The following is a 17211-nucleotide window of genomic DNA, read 5'->3' on the forward strand; positions in this document are numbered from 1 at the left end:
ATGTAATTTGCCCTGGATTGTACAGCTAGTAGGTACCTAAGCTGAGATTGGAAGCCAGGCAGTCTGGCTCCGGTGCTCTCATTTAAAAAAACAGCTTTATTGAGTATAATTCACAGAAGAATATAATCCAGGCACTTAAATTGTATAATTCAGTGGTTTTTGTATATTCACAGCCATGCAACTCATCACCACAGTCTAACTTTAGAATATTTTCATCACCCCAAAACAAAAAACCCTGTACCCATTAGCAGTCACTCACCTATTCCCTTATTCCCCCAACCCCTGGCAACCACTAATCTACGTCGTCCTTATGGATTTGCCTATTCTGGGCATTTCCTATGAATGGAATCATTGTAGTATGTGGTCTTTTAATGATTGACTTCTTTCACTTAGCGTAAAGTTTCAAGGGTCGCCCATGTTGTAGCCTGGATCACGACTTCATTGCTTTTTCTGGCTCAGTTATATTATATTCCACATTTGGTTTTTTCATTCATCAACTGACAGACATTTGGGTTGTTTCCACTTGGGAGTTCTCATTCTCAGCATTTATGGTCTACAGTCTTTAGTGATGATAATGACCATGCGCATTTGAATTTGCATACAGCCTCCAAGACACATTCACATACCTGATCTCTTTTTATTTTATCTTTTTGAGATGGGATCTCACTATGCTGCCCAGGCTAGACTTGAAGTCCTGGGCTCAAGTGATGCTATTGCCTCAGCCTCCCCAGTAACAGAGACTACAGGCACTGCACCATCGCAGTTTGATCTCTTGATTGTAACAACGAACATTAATATCATCACTATCTAGAAACTTTTATTCCCATTTCAGATATAACAGAAATGCAGCAAATTTAAATGATTTATCTGAAATCACGCAGCTGTGAAAGATGAAATAAGAACTTCATTCAGTCTCCTGATTCCCCAGTCCCAGGCTTTCTGTCACAGTGCCATGCACATCTATGACTGTTTGGGTGAGCTCTCAACTCTCTTCATGGGATCTGCTCTTCCCACATTCCATGGGATTCAAGCACGGCTGTTAATCAAGGAAGAATTCCATCTTGTTCATAACCTCTAGAAATGGCAGATTGCTCGGCCCCTCAACTAAGGTAGCTCAAGCGTCTGGCGTATTGTCCTAGTCCTGTGCCCTCCTCACACCACACCCTGCAGCTGCCTAGGACCCTATGTTGGTGCTAAGATGAGCCACAGTTTTACAAGTCATGAAGCTGTTCTTAAGAATTGATTCATTCTCCCCGGAAACTACACAACATCGTCTATCGTCCCTCCACGAAGATCCTACTCTCCACCCGAACTGCTCCCAAGAGTTGTCCTATGGCCTTCTAGGAGTGAAAATCTCTGTGGCAGAACCTGGTTCCTCCTTGGACAGCCTTGACGGTCTGGAGGATGACAAGTCTAGGTCACCATTTTGCCTTGTGACTCATTTATACTTTCTGAGGGTAAATTCCAAATCATGAAACAGGCCAAGCCTTCCTGCTTTGGGACACAGCTATTGAGACTTCTGGCGGGGCAGGGGGTGGTGAGGAGGAGTAATGATGATGATGAGGAGGATGCTAACATTTCCTTTACGGGGCACTTATCATATGCCAGGAATTTCCCTAAACACTTTGTGAATGCATTCATTTAACCCTCATAACAATGCTATGAACTGGCGTACTGTTATTTGCGCACTGAAGACAGGAAAACTGAGGCATAGAGAGGTTGAGCAACTTGCCTAAGTTCACACAGCTCGGAGGTGGCAGGCTTGGGATTTGCAATCAGGTGGCCCCAAGAATCCTTGTTCATTGCCCTCATGCTGCACTGGTTTGCTATTGCCCAGCAAGAGAGACGTCAGATCCTCATTCAGCCACTTGTAGCTGATCATGGGTCAAGGGTGTTCTCCTGGAGCGGCACCAGAAGCATACCTCGAGAGGCCAGGGAGGAGTGACTACCAGCCAGCTGCAGAGAGATGGGCTCTGTGAGGCCCTTTGGAGGCCAGCACCTGCCCCTCTTTCATTTGCCCATCTCTGAGCCTGACTCCCCTCTTTTCCCATCTACCATCGTGAGCACTGGGGACCTTCTCAGCCTTCTCCAGAACAACCTCCAATTGAACATGCCTAAAGCAAAACCTACTGTCTTTCACTAAAACTGTGTCTCAAGATTGCCCGCAACCAAATCCAGGCTCCACCACTCCCAGCTATGACCTTAGGAGAGCTCCTTCCCCTCCTCCCCTAGTTCATCTCCTTATACGTGAAATGGAGGAAGTTTTACCAACCTATGGTCATTGTGACAATTAAATTAAGTACTCCACAAAATGGCTCGACAAATCTGGCACATAAATGCTCGATAAACGCTGGTAACAACAACAACAACAACAACAACAAAACAGGTTTTTCATTTGTGTTGAGAGCAACCCCATTTTTTGGTTCCAAGATACAACATTTTTGGACCCTTTTTTGGCTGATCTATTTCCTTCCTCTAGGGTGTAAGAGCTACTCCCCAAGGAGAAGGGCTGGCAATAGGTAATACTGAGGTCAAGGATCTATCCAAGCTCGGCGTGCGGGAGCACGTTCCAGGCTTAGCAGGGAGCCAGGGTGTAAATCAGGAAGCCAGGGTGTAAATCGAGAGCAGATCATCTCAACAGAAGTCCACTTGATCTGGTGAACATACATTCCTTGAACAGTTTTTGACTACCTAGTGATTAGAAAAGTCACCATTCGTGGAGTGTTTGCTCAGTGCCAGACAGTCTTCTAAGTACTTCCCATAGATTAGCTCATTGAATCCTCCCGACAACCCCTAAAGTAGGTGTTATTATCCCCATTTTACAGATGGGAGAACTGAGGCACAGGAAGGTTAAGCAATAGGAAGGCTGGGCCTTGAAGCCCGTCAGTCCAGCTCCAGCGTCTGTGTGTTTGACCCATGTGCTGCCCCTCACTACCATGTGCCCTGCAAAGAGACCAGTTCTTCTCCACTTACGTGGCTCCAGGCTGCCTCTGTTCACCAGTAGACACAAAAATACCTCTCCTCCCACCTCAACCACCCTCCGTACCCTCTCCCTTCACCACAAGTACTCATTCTCATCTGTGGCCCTGTTCTCTTAACCAACCTAGAACCTGCAGCGTCCAACACAATACCTACCAACTCCTCCATGGAGCCTTCCCCAACTAAACACAGCTCACGCTGAACGTTTCCCCCTTCACTGTCCATAGTGCCTTGATCTAGCTGTTTAATACCTTGTATCATTCTTCATTTGTTTAATGCAATGATTATTTCCCTAGTTACAATCACATGGAAACACAATCAGGGAAAGGAGAGGTGATTTTCCCAAGGCCACCCAGAAGTTCAGTGGTAGAAATGGAATTGCAGCCAAGTTCTGTCTTCACTGCAAGATGCTGAATGTCTCATCACCTGGCCCCAGTCATATTAATAACCAAAAGGTTCTATTGGCATAACTAAAGACATACATGGAATTTAGTCCTTGATGTCCCAAAGGGCTCCAAGCTTTCTGGGAGTTCAAGGCACAAACTGGCGGGGGTCTGTGCCTATAGCTATGAGCAGTCACAGGCTGGTCTTTAGTTGGCTTCAGTGGGACCCTCCCAACGCGGACCACCAGGGTGCCTGCTGGCAACAGCTCTAGATTCTGGTGCTGTCTCTCTGGCCCTGGCTCCTGGCATCCCTCCCACATCTCCAAAACACTGACCGTGCAGACAACAAAAGCTCCTGACAATGGAAGACTGTGTGGAAAGGCACAGAGTGAACAGCCTGATGATTAAGTAAATATCATTGTTTATGCAGATGTATCCTTCGTCTCTTGTTTATTTTTGGATGTGGTTTTGGGAAAATTAGAATGAAGTGATGAGTCAAGATATAACTTAATGGAATCCCAGGAAAGCGCAGCATTCTTTCTTAACAATGAGGAAATCCAACTACATTCAGGGTAAAGGATTTTTATAGGAACCTACCCCCAAGTAGTGGAGGGTTTTTTGTTTGTGTTTTGTTTTTCATTCTCAGGCTTTCTGTCCCCAGTCAATTACATCAGAATGTCTCCTGAATATTTTTCTTTTCTTGGAAATGCAGCATCACATGCAGGAGTCCCTTTGGTGAAGTGTTACAGGGCTTATGTAGGAAGGACTCAGGCAAAACAATGGTTCCTCTGACAGTGAATGAATGCTGGTTTCTGGGGTGCCAGATGCTTCCTACCTAGGAATATCCCTTTGCAAAATGCATGCTTACAAAACGGATCCCTTTTCACATGGTGACTAAGAATTTCACATTTTGTTTTAGGTTGTCACCACTGGGATGGAACAACTAGATTTTGAAACAGGACCAAACATATTTGATTTGCAGATTTATGTGAAGGATGAGGTTGGTGTCACAGACCTGCAAGTCCTGACTGTTCAGGTAACAGATGTGAACGAGCCACCTCGGTTTCAAGGCAACTTGGCGGAAGGTAGGCTACATCAGGATGTGCATGGCAACCCAGACGGTGGCATCAGGGAGGGCCCTGGGGGACAGAGAGAAACAGAAAAAGTAAATAAACAAGCAGCTGTTTCCCTGGAAAAGGCAGCTGCTTAATGAGCAGGGAATAAATGAAATGTCCTCCAGCTCAACACTCCCAGTAATAATGTCCAGCGGTATGCAGAGCCCTGAACAGGCATGGTTTCCCTCCGTCCCCTTCCAGACCCTGGGAGGAAACTGGAGCTCGGGGACCTCAAGTGGATCACTGTGGAGGAATCTGGCTGAGCCACCCCAGGCCATTCCTGTGCACTGCGGCCATTGGTGGCTTGTTCACTCTCCCCATGGACTCTGACTCCTTGATGGCAGTAGGTGTTTGCTATAGAATAGGGACAATGTAAAGGACCAGAGCACATGGTAACTAACATCTGACAGGATCTCCCCCAAGCTCTTGGTTTTGAGCACCATCCCGATACTGACCACTTTCAAGCCTGTCATTTCAGCCCAGGTGCTGCCCTGAGCTGTGGCTGTCCTAACCCAGATGTCCACCTTTCCCACCCAGCATCTCCACGTGGATGTTTAACAGACATCGCAAATTAACGTGCTTCTGAATCAAACTGCTGGCTTCCTCTCCACCCTCTGCGCCCACTCGAATCTGCTTCTCCCGTGTAGTTTTCGTTTTGGTTAGCAGCAACTCCACCGTTCTTGTTGCTTGGACCAAACCTTGAGTCATCCTTGACTCCTCTCTTTTACACTTGACGTGAAATCCATTAGGAAATCTTGCCAGCATCTAAATCTACCCAGAACCCGGCCCCTCCCTAGTGTCTGCACCACTACAGCCATGGTCCAAACCACTCACCCCATCTCACCTGGATTGTTGCAATGGCTGGCAGCTGGCCTTCTGGCCCCCCTGCAGTCTGTTTTCCAAACAGCAGCCAGAGGGATCCTATTAAAACGTCAGTTAAGGCACTCCTCTGCTTAAAACCCTGCAAGAGCTTCCTGTCTCACTCAGAGGGAGTCTCCTTAAGAGCCCATTACATCTATCAAGCTGCTTACATTCCTTACACTCCCACCCCTCCTTTCCCCTTTTCCCTGCTCTGTCCCTCCGACCCAGCCTCTGGACCCCTTACTGATCTGTGCACCTCAGGCATGGCCCTACATCAGCATTTTGCATTTGTTGATTCCTCTGCATCCCCTCCTATCTCCTGGCTCTTCCTCATTTCTTTAAGGCCAGGTGCAGTGGCTCATACCTGTAATCACAGGTAATCACAGCACTTTGGGAGGCCAAGGTGGGAGTATTGCTTAAGATCAGGAGTTCAAGACCAGCCTGGGCAGCACGGCGAAACCCCATCTCTACAAAAAATACAAAAATTAGCTAGGTGTGGTGGCAGGCACCTGTAGTTCCAACTACTCAGGGGGAAAGGAGGGAGGATCACTTGAACCTGGAAGGCTGAGGCTGCCGTGAGCTGTGTTTGTGCCACTGCACTCCAACCTGGTTGACAAAGCGAGATCCTATCTCAAAAAAAAAAATCTTGACAAGTGTCATGCCCTTCCCCACCACAGTGAAACTTCCATAGCCACTTTATTAAAATTATAACCCAACTCGCACTTCCTCCCTCAATTGTTCTTGTCATGTTTCTCACGAGTATACACAGGTTTTACTCAATTATGCTGCTATCGACATCTTTCCACGGAAATGGAAGTTGCATAGAGTGAGGTTCTGTTTTGCAAGCTGCTGTATCCCCAGTGTATAGATCAGTGTTTGGACATAGTACTCAATAGATATTTTTTTGAATGAAGCATGAGAGTGATAAGTGAATCAAAGCTGAAGCTCAGATGTAAGGGATCTGGATTTGAATTTTGATTATATCACTTACTAGCTAGGACAACTTCATCACTTCCCTGAGTCTCAGTGTTCTCATTTCAAAAGCACTAATTACATTAAAAGAATAAATACAATGCCTGCTTTCTATTAATAGAACTGTTATGAAGATGAAATAGAAAATGTATATTAAGTCCTCAGCATGGTGCCCCCAAAAGAGTGAGTTACTTTTTTTTCTTTTTGAGATGGCGTCTCACTGGCCCCAGGCTGGAGTGTAATGGCGCTATCACAGCTCACTGCAACGTCTGCCTCCCCGGTTCAAGAGATTCTCCTGCCTCAGGTTCCCAAGTAGCTGGGATTACAGGCGCCTGCCATGGTGCCCAGCTAATTTTGTCGTAGTTTTTAGTAGAGACGGGGTTTCAATATCTTGGCCAGAATGGTCTTGAACTCCTGACCTTGTGATCCGCCTGCCTCGGCCTCCTAAAATGCTGGGATTACAGGTGTGTCATGCCCACTGTGCCCAGCCTGTTACTTTTTTTATTGTCAGTTATCACACAGAAAAAAAAAAAAAAACGCCCGAGTGAAAGCTCCGTGGCCCCTTGGTCAGTGCCGGTATCGCCAGCTCCTCCATCCTCCTCCTTCACCAGGAAAAACTCTGAAACAGATGAAATCAATTTTTGGTTCCTCCCCTCAGCCTCTGTAGCCCTCCCCTAATTATTCTATCTCTTCTCTGTTCTGCCGTAAGTTCCCTCATTTCAGTAGCTCATTTCTGCAGAGTTGCCAAGTGTCCCTGAAGGGGTAGCTTAGCACAGTTGAGGAGGGATTTGCATATTAAAGTGGATCCGCACATGGGGATCCTCATGCTGCAGGTTCCTAGCTGGGTTTAATTCCCAGCTCTCTGCCCTATCACCTCCTTCTTCCCCATCTTAAACAGCATTACCCTGGGGCACCTCTCAACAGAGGACATGAATGAAGACTTGATAACAGCTTGGCCAACCCTAGCACTTTATGAATTCCCCTAAATGGACCCACTCAGCAAAGTTGGCCAGTGGCCTTGCTCATGGCTTTTTTTAATTGCATCATTTGTCCCACGATGCCAACACACTTGGTTCCTTTGGTTACGTACAGCTGCCCTGATTTTGGAATTCCCCATTTTTGCTTTACCTAATACGATGTTTCTTATTCCACTTTGGACACTGGTATAGGTCTACAACTCTACATAGTAGAAGGAGCAAACCCTGGATTCATTTACCAGGTTGAGGCCTTCGATCCAGAAGACACAGGCCAAAACATTCCCCTCAGTGTAAGTGTCCTTAGACGGAAGAGGTGCTTGTCCACGTTGGCTTAGACACAGGAACCTGCCGTCCTGAGTCTTGGCGGGTGGGTTTGGGCCATGGCCATCGGGGGAATATCCTGTCCACTTCCAAGCAGTGTATGCAGGATGGTTGGAATGAATGAAGGGGCTCTGGGACCAGACATTCTAGAGTGGATGTGTGGCTCTGTGTGATCTAGGACAAATTGGTTACCTCTGTAAGCTTCAGTTTCTTCATCTGTAAACCAAGAAGATCATAGCACCCACCACAGTAGAGAAGCTGTGAGCACGACATCGACACGCATGTAAAACCACTGAGCACAGTGCCTGCCGTGTCAAACTGCTCAATAGTTTAAAAATCTAAGCTGATAAAAACCAACTCTAGTATTTTAAAGTATAAAATGTACATCCCAAATCCAAGCATTTACATACCTTTCTCAAGAGATGAAGTCAAGCTGTTTAGGGTCAAGTTTTAAAAATTGAAACAGAGGCCAGATGCGGCGGCTCATGCCTGTAATCCAAAGAGGGGAGGACGGCTTGAGCCCAGGAGCTTGAGACCAGGCTGGGCAACATAGCAAGACGTCATCCCTACAAAAAATAAAAGAAATAGCTGGGCGTGGTGGTGCGCACCTGTAATTCTAGCTACTTGGGAGGCTGAGGTGGAGGGATTGTTTGAGCCTGGGAGTTTGAGACTGCAGTGAGCTATGATCACGCCACTAAACTCCAGCCTGGGCAATAGAGCAAGACCCTGTCTCTAAAAATAAAAAAATAAAAAATAAAGAGTCTCCAGAATTCTAGGTTGTAGAGCAGGAGATTGGGTCATGGGGAATTACCTCATGGTTCGGTCTGAGACAGCGGATATCTCTTCTCTCCCTTCTTAATCAGTTTTCTTAATGTAGCTACCAGTGGGGCAACTGTAACTACCAATCCTCAGGTGAAACCTCTTAGTTGGTCCCTGGGCATGGACACCTCAGCTCCTGGCTCTGCCTGCTAATGTGCCCTGTGCACACACTGCAGCTGAGCAGCCCAGGTTGGAGAGAAAAAAAAAAAAAAGCGAATCCCACCCGACTAACCTTGGAGCAGGAAACACTCCTGCCAACCCTGCTTTGCAGAGAAGAGAACACTTGAAATATGACACTCGGGGAACAGAACACCAGGAGGCTGTTTCTGCTGTTTGCTGCTTGATTTGCAGCTTCAATTGGACTACTTTTTCTAAAAGAAAGAAATGAGCCTTGGGAATACCAGGACGCATATATATAGTCTACAGATTCTGACGCAAAGCTGTTATAAAATTACTGGACACAACTTAAAGTAAGGGAATAGTCCGTTTTTATTAGAAGATTATCCTTCTGTGTAAAAAAAGAAAATCACCCATTTATTTATTAACTCATTCAGAATTCATGTTAATATTTGCATGAATAAATGAATGAATATGCAAACATTTAATGGGTGTCTACTATGTGTTAAGAGCAATACTAGGTGCTTGAAATGCCTACTTCTTAATAACATACTTCTCATACTAGTTAGGAATGTGTTTGTCTGCAAATAACAAAACTTGACCATGGTGGTGGCCATGGGAACTTTTTTCTTCTCTAAGAAGAAGTCTAGAGGCAGGCAGGCAGGAAGCTCAGCCCTGGTGCAGCTCCTGCCATCAGGAGCCGGGGCCCTTCCTACATTTCTACTTTTGTATCCAGAGCTTGCTTGTTGGCACTATCCTCTTTTCCTCACCTCATGATTGCAATATGGCTGCTGCACCTCCAGGCTTTACCTCTGAGTTCCATGCAGAAAGAAGGAAGAAGCAGGCAGGGAGGGATACAGGGTAGAATGGACAGGCCTGATCTGTCCCTTTTTTGTCAGGAAAACAAAAATTCTCCTGGAAGCCCTACCCAGAGGACTTCTGCCACAACTCAGCAGCCAGAACTCTGCCCTATGGCCACTTTAGCTTACCGATGACCAGCGATTCTGGATGCAGATAAGGTCAGAAACCCAGAGTATAGCAGCTCGCTTACATATTAAGTTCATTTCAACATTTTCAAAGAGCTATCTATGTGCCAGGCATTCTATTAAATCATTTGGAAACATGAGTAGGACACACTGATCTTAGGAAGTTTATCCTCTGAATGGGAGACATCCATGTGTAAGGGAGAAGAAGGAATAGCTTCTCCTTACTTGTCAAAAGGTTTACTGCTGACACTCCTACAACAAAAGACAGATTAACAAGAGAACAGTGTAACCAAAGTTTTACATGACACAGGAGGCTTCAGAAATGAGGACTCAAAGACCCCCAGGGGAAACTGTATGTTTATGCTGAGGTTCGAGGTAGAATCATAACTGGACAAAAAGGAGTATGATCTAAAGGTAATCAACAGGGGAATTTAGCAAGGCTCTGTTTGTTCAGATTCTTCTTGGTTTCTGGTTGCAGGGTGTGGAATCCCTCTGGAATCAGGGTCTCGTGACCTACTTTTAGGGGTGGTAGGTCAGAGAATTCCTTTATGATCGTGCTTCAGGGGAGAAAGTCAGAGTGGCCTTCCTCCTTCTGAGGTTTCTTCAATTGCCAAGACGCTGTATTTTGGGGTATTGTGCTCTGATCTCTGACAGAGGCATACATTAAATCATTAACATTCGACATGACAATTACCGTAAAGTTTGTATAAGATCCAGTGGGGGCAAAGTGGAAAGAATTTCAGTTGTGAAGACAAATCTATATTTGTTTTTAAGTCTCCACTTTAATGGAATAAGATCATGGGCCCTTTTAAAACACCTCAGACATCAGATAATTACCCTTTCAGAGGAAGGGGAGCTGCCCAGGTGGGAAGCAACTGCAGCAGGTGTTGCTCCCTTTAAAAAAAACGTAGTGCCATTAAGAGTGTTCTGAGAGCAGCTGCAGGACTTGTGGCTTCTGCAGTGAGCTGAGGAGTTGTTTGGGGAGGGGCTACTCAGAGTCGCAGCAGAAATTGTTAATGAAATATTTAACACCTGTGCTGCAACTAACAGCTGTACAGAAAGGCAGCCGCCAGCCTGCAGGAGCGGTGAACAGAATCTGGAAGAAAACTTTCTCAGATTAGAAAAAGGTAATAACAGTTTAGGATATAACATATGATGGCCTTTGTGCTTAGATGTTTTATTTGGGCTCTTGGGAGTACGAAGCAGAAGCAAACAACCTCTTTTGCTTCGTAAAAGTAGAAGGGAGGCGGTTTAATTTGCTACTGACCAGACCTGTTCTTCTCAACCCTGGCTGTAAATTGAAGCCACTGGGGGAACTTTAAAGAACACGGATGTCTGGGTCCCACCCTGTGAAAGTCTGACATGATTGGACTTGGACATGGTCTGGGCATCCGGACTATAAAGCCCCGAGGGAATCTAATGCATGCCCAGGTTTGAGAACTGCTGGTTTGCGATACCATCTCCCAAAATTTTTGAGCCCCTCTCTTGGAGTTTTCGAGTCTGAGTCTGCATTTCTGCATTGTCCTAGAACAATTTTGCATATTTGCCAAATACCTTAGGCTATTATTCTGGTCAAAAAGGCTGGGAACACTGGTTGGTTGGTTTGTTTATTTTTGAGACAGGGTCTTACCTCTATCATGCAGGCTAGCGTACACTGGTGCAATCACAGCTCATTGCAGCCTCCTTTCCTGGCTCAGGTGAATTGTCCATCTCAGCCTTTCAAGTAGCTGAAACTACAGGGGCCCCCCACCCTGCCCAGCTCATTGTTGTATCTTTTGTAGATAGGATTTTGCTATGTTGCCCAGGCTGGTCTCAAACTCCTGGAGTCAAGCCATTCACCTGCCTTGGCCTCCCAAAGTGCTAGGATTACAGATATGAGCCACTGCACCCAGCAGAAACACTGGTTTATAAGTGTTTTTCAGGTGTTTGGTGTTCTGGCATTAGAACATACTTAGGCTGATTTTAACCAAGCAGATTGCTGGACATTGCATGAGAATGCTGAGTTTGAATACAAACCTCTCCGGTGATTCTGATGTACTTAGAAAACCACTGGACTGAACGAAAAAGGACAGACTTTAACAAAACACCAAAGCAAATGACTGAAGCGACCTAGGCTTGGTTCGTGCCTGTCATCTTAACCTGGGGGGGCTCCATGAGTCATCTTGCTGGTGGCAGCAACTAGAGAATGAATAATGGATTTTAAAAAGTAGCTCTAGGATGCATTCTGAAACCTCAATTCCTTTAAAACGTCAAATCTTACAACTCTTCTCCAGCTTAATAAAGTGAAACTGTATCATGGTTAATGTAAAATAGGTACTAATCTGGAAGCCATTTATATTTGTCCCTCCTTTTTAGTGGAATTTAAAAAGCATGCGCTGGTACATTGTTTGGACCATCACTGTTCAATATTGGACCAGCTCTGTCCAACAGAGCTGTACTGTGAGCCAGAAATGAGTGCTGCATATGTAATTTTAAAAGTTATGTTCTAGCAGCCACATTAAAAGTAAAACAAAATAAGCGAAATTAATTTTAATAGCTTATTTAACTCAGTATATTCAAAATATTATTTCAAAATAGTCAACGTAAAATGACTAATAAGATATGTTGCATTTTCTTTCCAGACTCAGTGTTCAAACTTGGTGTACATTTTACACTCACAGATCATCTCCGCTCAGACCAGCCACGCCTCAGTGCTCACAGTCACACACACATAGGCTAGTGCCTACTGCACTGGCCAGGCACAGGCTTAGATCTAGCATTGGTTCCCCCTCCCTGGGCACCTTCTGTGTTGTGGTCGGCATGCAGGTAGAGCCGGGGCTCGGAGGTATGCATTAATAAGGGGCTCAGAACATAGAGAAGGATGATCTGCATGGGAATAATTATATTTACTGGCATTTCTCCTTCGGGTGCTCCCCCACCTCTCCACTTCCCGAAGGAGGCTCTTTGAGATCACCCTCCTCCCATTCAACTCCCACCCTGTCTCCTTTCCCCTCTGCTTGGAAATGGCCATCGTGACTGCGGAAGAGCCTCCTTGGAGACTCCCAGGTTGTTAATCAATTTCTCAGCTGGAGGCAAAATGATCAAGTGCAGCAATTTCTCCATTAAGGGGCTTTCTCTTGACCTTTCCACTGAGGAAGGGCTTTTGCATAAAATGAAATGCGCTTTGTCTTCACCAGGGCAGACAAAAGATTAAAAGAGCAATAACCTAGCTACTACCTGGACTTCCAGGAGGGCAGCCGGGGCCATTGTTCTCTTTCCATCTTTTTCTTGCTCATGGCTCTCAGAAGTGGCAGCCAGTTGTGAGTTTTGGCTTTCCTGGGAATAAAGTGGTCATCGTATGCCAAACCTGGCCCTATTAAGGGTCCTAGCTAGATGAGATCTTTCAGGTCCATTGAGCAGCCCTTTATTTCTGAATGAGGGAGGGAACTGAGGGGCCAGGTAACTAGTGAGAACCCAGGTCTCCTGACCCAACTCCCTTCTACTCTGTTCTGGCAGGTTCTGCCATTGGCTTCTTACCCCTTTCTTTGCTGAGTGACAGCATCCCTGTCCCCACCACACACCCCCACATGCCCCACTCATTCAGCTCCCCTGGTGTCTGCCTCCCAACTCAAGAGTCATCACGTGAAGTCTTAGCAAAAGGTATTCTTCCTTCTACTCCAGGTTCTTGTTAAAATGCTCATAAAAGGAAAAAGCAATGGTACTGGACAATTCCCACTCCAAATACGTGGTCACTGCTGGCTATTTCTATGTTGGGAGGGACACTCAAATAGATAGGGATCGTTGTCATTAAGATTAGCAAAGCCTGACTCTTGCAGCACAGAACGCGGGCCGATCATGGAGAAAGAATGACACAATGTGAGAACATAGGATCTGCAGCTTTATCGGTGAAGGATTACATTAATAACCACATTTTGCATTTGTCATAGTGCCTCTTCTTAATAACATTCAAGTACTTGCCTGTAACCCACTTAGCTCATCCTCAGAACAATGAACCACAAGCAGGAGCCACGTTAAGGGCTGCAGCTGGTAGTTTCTTCACGGTAGTCTTTCTTTCTTCTAGGCACTCTTCCCTCCTTCCTCCCGACCTCCTGCCTCTTAGCTGAGATGAGGGTGGAATAGGGAAAAACAGAGGAATTGAGGCTTTTACAAAATACTCAGCTTCCATTGAAAAATATCGTAGGAATGTGGCAACACATTTGTAACTTGCCACAGTCCTGAGTGCTCTGGCCTTCTGGGGTGGGTGTGGGCTTGTGCAGCCATTGACACTCTCTGGATGTGGGCAGAATAAGGGTCTTTCCCTCTGGAAGCTCGGCCTGCGGTGGCTTGGCAGTTGACTGCTCTATTCTGTAGAAGATAAGAGGCTGAATTCTGTTTTTTTAAATTGCATTTTAGGTTTTGGGGTACATGTGAAGAACATGCAAGATTGTTGCATAGGTACACACATGGCAATGTGGTTTGCTGCCTTCCTCCCCATCACCTATATCTGGCATTTCTCCCCATGCTATCTCTCCCCAACTCCCCACTCCCCGCTGTCCCTCCCCTATTTCCCCCCGACAGACCCCAGTGTGTGATGCTCCCCTCCCTGTGTCCATGTGTTCTCATTGTTCAACACCCACCTATGAGTGAGAACATACGGTGTTTGATTTTCTGTTCTTGTGTCAGTTTGCTGAGAATGATGGTTTCCAGGTTCATCCATGTCCCTACAAAGGACATGAACTCTTGTTGCTTGTTTCTACTGCAGGCCTGAAAGCAACTGATGGCTGCAAAGTGGCACAGGTTGAATCATTGGCCTATGACTCCAACTGCAGCGGGAAAGAGAGCCTGGAGGTGGCGTTCCCCTCTTACCCCAGGGAGCCTGACATTTCTGGAAACTGGGCTAGCTCCCTCTCACCTTCCTTTCTCCCTAGCCAAGGCACAATAAAGAGTGAATGGGGCAGGAAGGGTGGGGTCCTTGTCTTCCAAACTAAAGCTTTTGTGTCTGAGAGCAAACCTAGCTGCAAAGGGGCTGCAAATAGCCAAACCTGGGATGGTGGTAAAGGAATATTCCCAGCAGGAAAACCAGAGAGCTTGTCTGACAAGCATTTGTTAACTGAATTGATCTGATTACTCAGGATTTTCTTAGCCAGGACTGGGGCAGAGAGGGGCTGCAGTTGCTTTTCATTCTATTTAATTTCTGTTTTCCAAGAATGAATATCAAGGGAGCAGCTTTGATTAAACAAGCCTTTAAAAAGGGGGAGAAAATGCCAGGTTTTACAGAGAGCCTTGCTCAGTCGCTGGCAAATGGCCACATGACACAATATTTTTAGTCTTTGGATATTATCTCCTTTCTTAGTACAAAACTGCTATTCCCTTTAACACAGCTCTTAGGTTCAGGGAAAAAAGAAATTAGCCTGGTGTTAAAAAGAAAAAAAAAAATCAAGATTCCAGGAAATCACCCTCTTAATAGAAATTAAAAAGAAAATTCTCATGTGCCTAGTTCTACAGTTCTCCATACGCTTTCTATCTGCTACTGTTTTTCTTTTTTCCTTTCTGCATAAGTTGTTGAGGCTATGGGCCCAACGGAGAAGATTTTATAGCCAAGTGTAGCATTAGCACATTCAAATAGATTTTTAGAAAATGTTTTGCAGGATGTTTTTTTGTTGTTGCTTTTTTTTTTTTTTTTAAGATTCTCTAAGATGGGAATGTTGGTCTTACGTAGATGGGAAATGAATAAGAAGAAAACCTTAATATTTAACATTGAACAAATATTTATTGAGTATCTATTATGTGCTAGTCACTGAGGATGCAGCAGTGAGTAAAATGAAGCCCCTTCCCTTATGGATCCCTTCTGATGGGACAGCAGTAGTAACATTTATTGAGGGCTTGCTATGCGCCAGGCATTGTTCTAGCACTTTACATGATAACCCATGAGGCATGCCCTAGTATTATTACCCTTTGCAAGCATCACATGGCTGGAAAGTGGCGAACCAGAATTCACATCCCAGTATTCTGGCTCCAAAGTCACCAAACTTAATTTACTGCCCTAATTTGTGACTCTTGTATTCCAGATGAGTCTAAGGGTCCTTCTTCTCGGTTCCCATCATATCCCGTATTGATCCCCCTTGGAGCACCTCCCCAAACCTTTATTCCCTCAGTTGACCATAAGATTTCGGAGGGCAGGGCCTGTCTGTCATCTCTGTATCCCAAGACCTTTTCATGCTTGGGACCAACCAGAATTGGAGACCCAGCTGCTAGAGCATTTCAAAACACAAGTGGAAAGACACCCTGATTCAGGTTCATATAGTCAATCTCCTTCCTGACCCACGAGTCTCTCAAACTCTGTCGTTCTATCATATCTAGCTTAAGGCTCTGATTTATGGACATGTGAGGGTTCTCTGCAGGGAAGACTCTGCCTAAAGACACAGGACTGCTCTGTGCGTGGGCAGCTGCCGGCCTAGACAACTGCTGCCAGGCCGTGAGCTGGAGTGCTAATGGGGGGCTTGGGATTTAAACATCCCACCTGGGAGTGTTGCCAAGGTGCTTGCACAATTCGTGGGTCAGGAGAAGGGTGCTCTGTGGCATCACCCAAATATTTCCCCTTAAAAATGGGCAGAAAACACCTAAATGATCAGCAAGAAAGGATTTAGTAAAATAAACCCCTGTAGTGTGATGCTGTGCCATTGTTAACTAACCAGGCTGTAAAATAGGATTTAAGAATAGGGGTAAATGCTCAAGATATAAATGTAATGAACAGATATTATGATTTTGTTAATAACATCACCATTATTTTTTGGAAAGTATACATTTGTATAGAAAAGAACAGAAGGCTAATCACCAAAATGAGATTTAATGGGTGACATATTTCATCTCTTTTTTATACTTTTCTGTCTTTCTCAGTTTTGTATAAACTATGTTCATTACAACTAGAGAAACATTATTAAACAATAAACAAAAGGAAACTTTAAAAATGGCTTTAAAACCTTATACTGGCCTCATAGGAGACCTTTAATCTATTTTCTGTGTACACTTTCTTCTTGTACTGGGAGCTCAGCAGTGATCATAACACAGCAAATCGCTGGGTTGGAAACCTCGGCAGGTGTTTGCTTTGATTCTAGGCTTCAGGGGCTGTGGCTCTGGTTGCAAAACCTCCACTGATGATCTGATCCTGAGATCTAAGGCCTTGAGGCTAGAACATCCCTCATCCTAGCAGGAAATAATGAAACCTTCTAACCTTAAAGCCCTTTGGAAAAAATGGATATAAACATGTAAGTCTCTAACGTTGCTGCGATCCTTCATATTTTACGGCGTGCATTCTCATTTAATCCTTGATAACATGGAGGAGCAATTGGTCACATCAGCCCTAAATTATTGGCAAGAAAGGCACTTGTCCCAGATCTTGTGGTAAGGACCAGAGCTTAAGCCAGATGCAGTGGCTCATGCCTGTAATCCCAGCACTGAGGGAGGCAGAGGCAGGTGGATCCCTTGAGTCAGGAGTTCGAGCCCAGCTGGGCAACATGGTGAAACCCTGCCTCTACAAAAAATACAAAAAAGTTAGTCAGGTGTGGTGCCACACACCTATAGTCCCAGCTACTCATGAGGATGAGATGGGATGATTGCTTGAGCCTGGGAGGTGGAGAGGCTGCAGTGAGCCATGATGGCACCACTGCACTGCAGCCTGGGTAACAGAGCCAGACACTCTCTC

The 17211-nt window shown here is 45.3% G+C and overlaps 1 protein-coding gene across 8 annotated transcripts in view; it reads left to right on the top strand.

Moving 5' to 3' along the window:
* The window catches only part of CDHR3 (cadherin related family member 3), a 120114-nt gene that overhangs the window by 60565 nt on the left and 42338 nt on the right, over positions 1 to 17211 (top strand). For all 8 annotated transcript variants that reach the window (XM_037733831.1, XM_017515434.2, XM_017515432.2 and 5 more), the window contains exons 3-4: positions 4282 to 4447; positions 7480 to 7577. In XM_037733831.1, coding sequence (XP_037589759.1) covers positions 4297 to 4447; positions 7480 to 7577 — 249 coding nt within the window. In that variant the 5' untranslated portion in view covers positions 4282 to 4296. The remainder of the gene's footprint in view (positions 1 to 4281; positions 4448 to 7479; positions 7578 to 17211) is intronic.

Source organism: Cebus imitator, unplaced genomic scaffold (assembly GCF_001604975.1).
Source record: "Cebus imitator isolate Cc_AM_T3 unplaced genomic scaffold, Cebus_imitator-1.0 Scaffold550, whole genome shotgun sequence".
Taxonomy (NCBI): Eukaryota; Metazoa; Chordata; class Mammalia; order Primates; family Cebidae; genus Cebus; species Cebus imitator.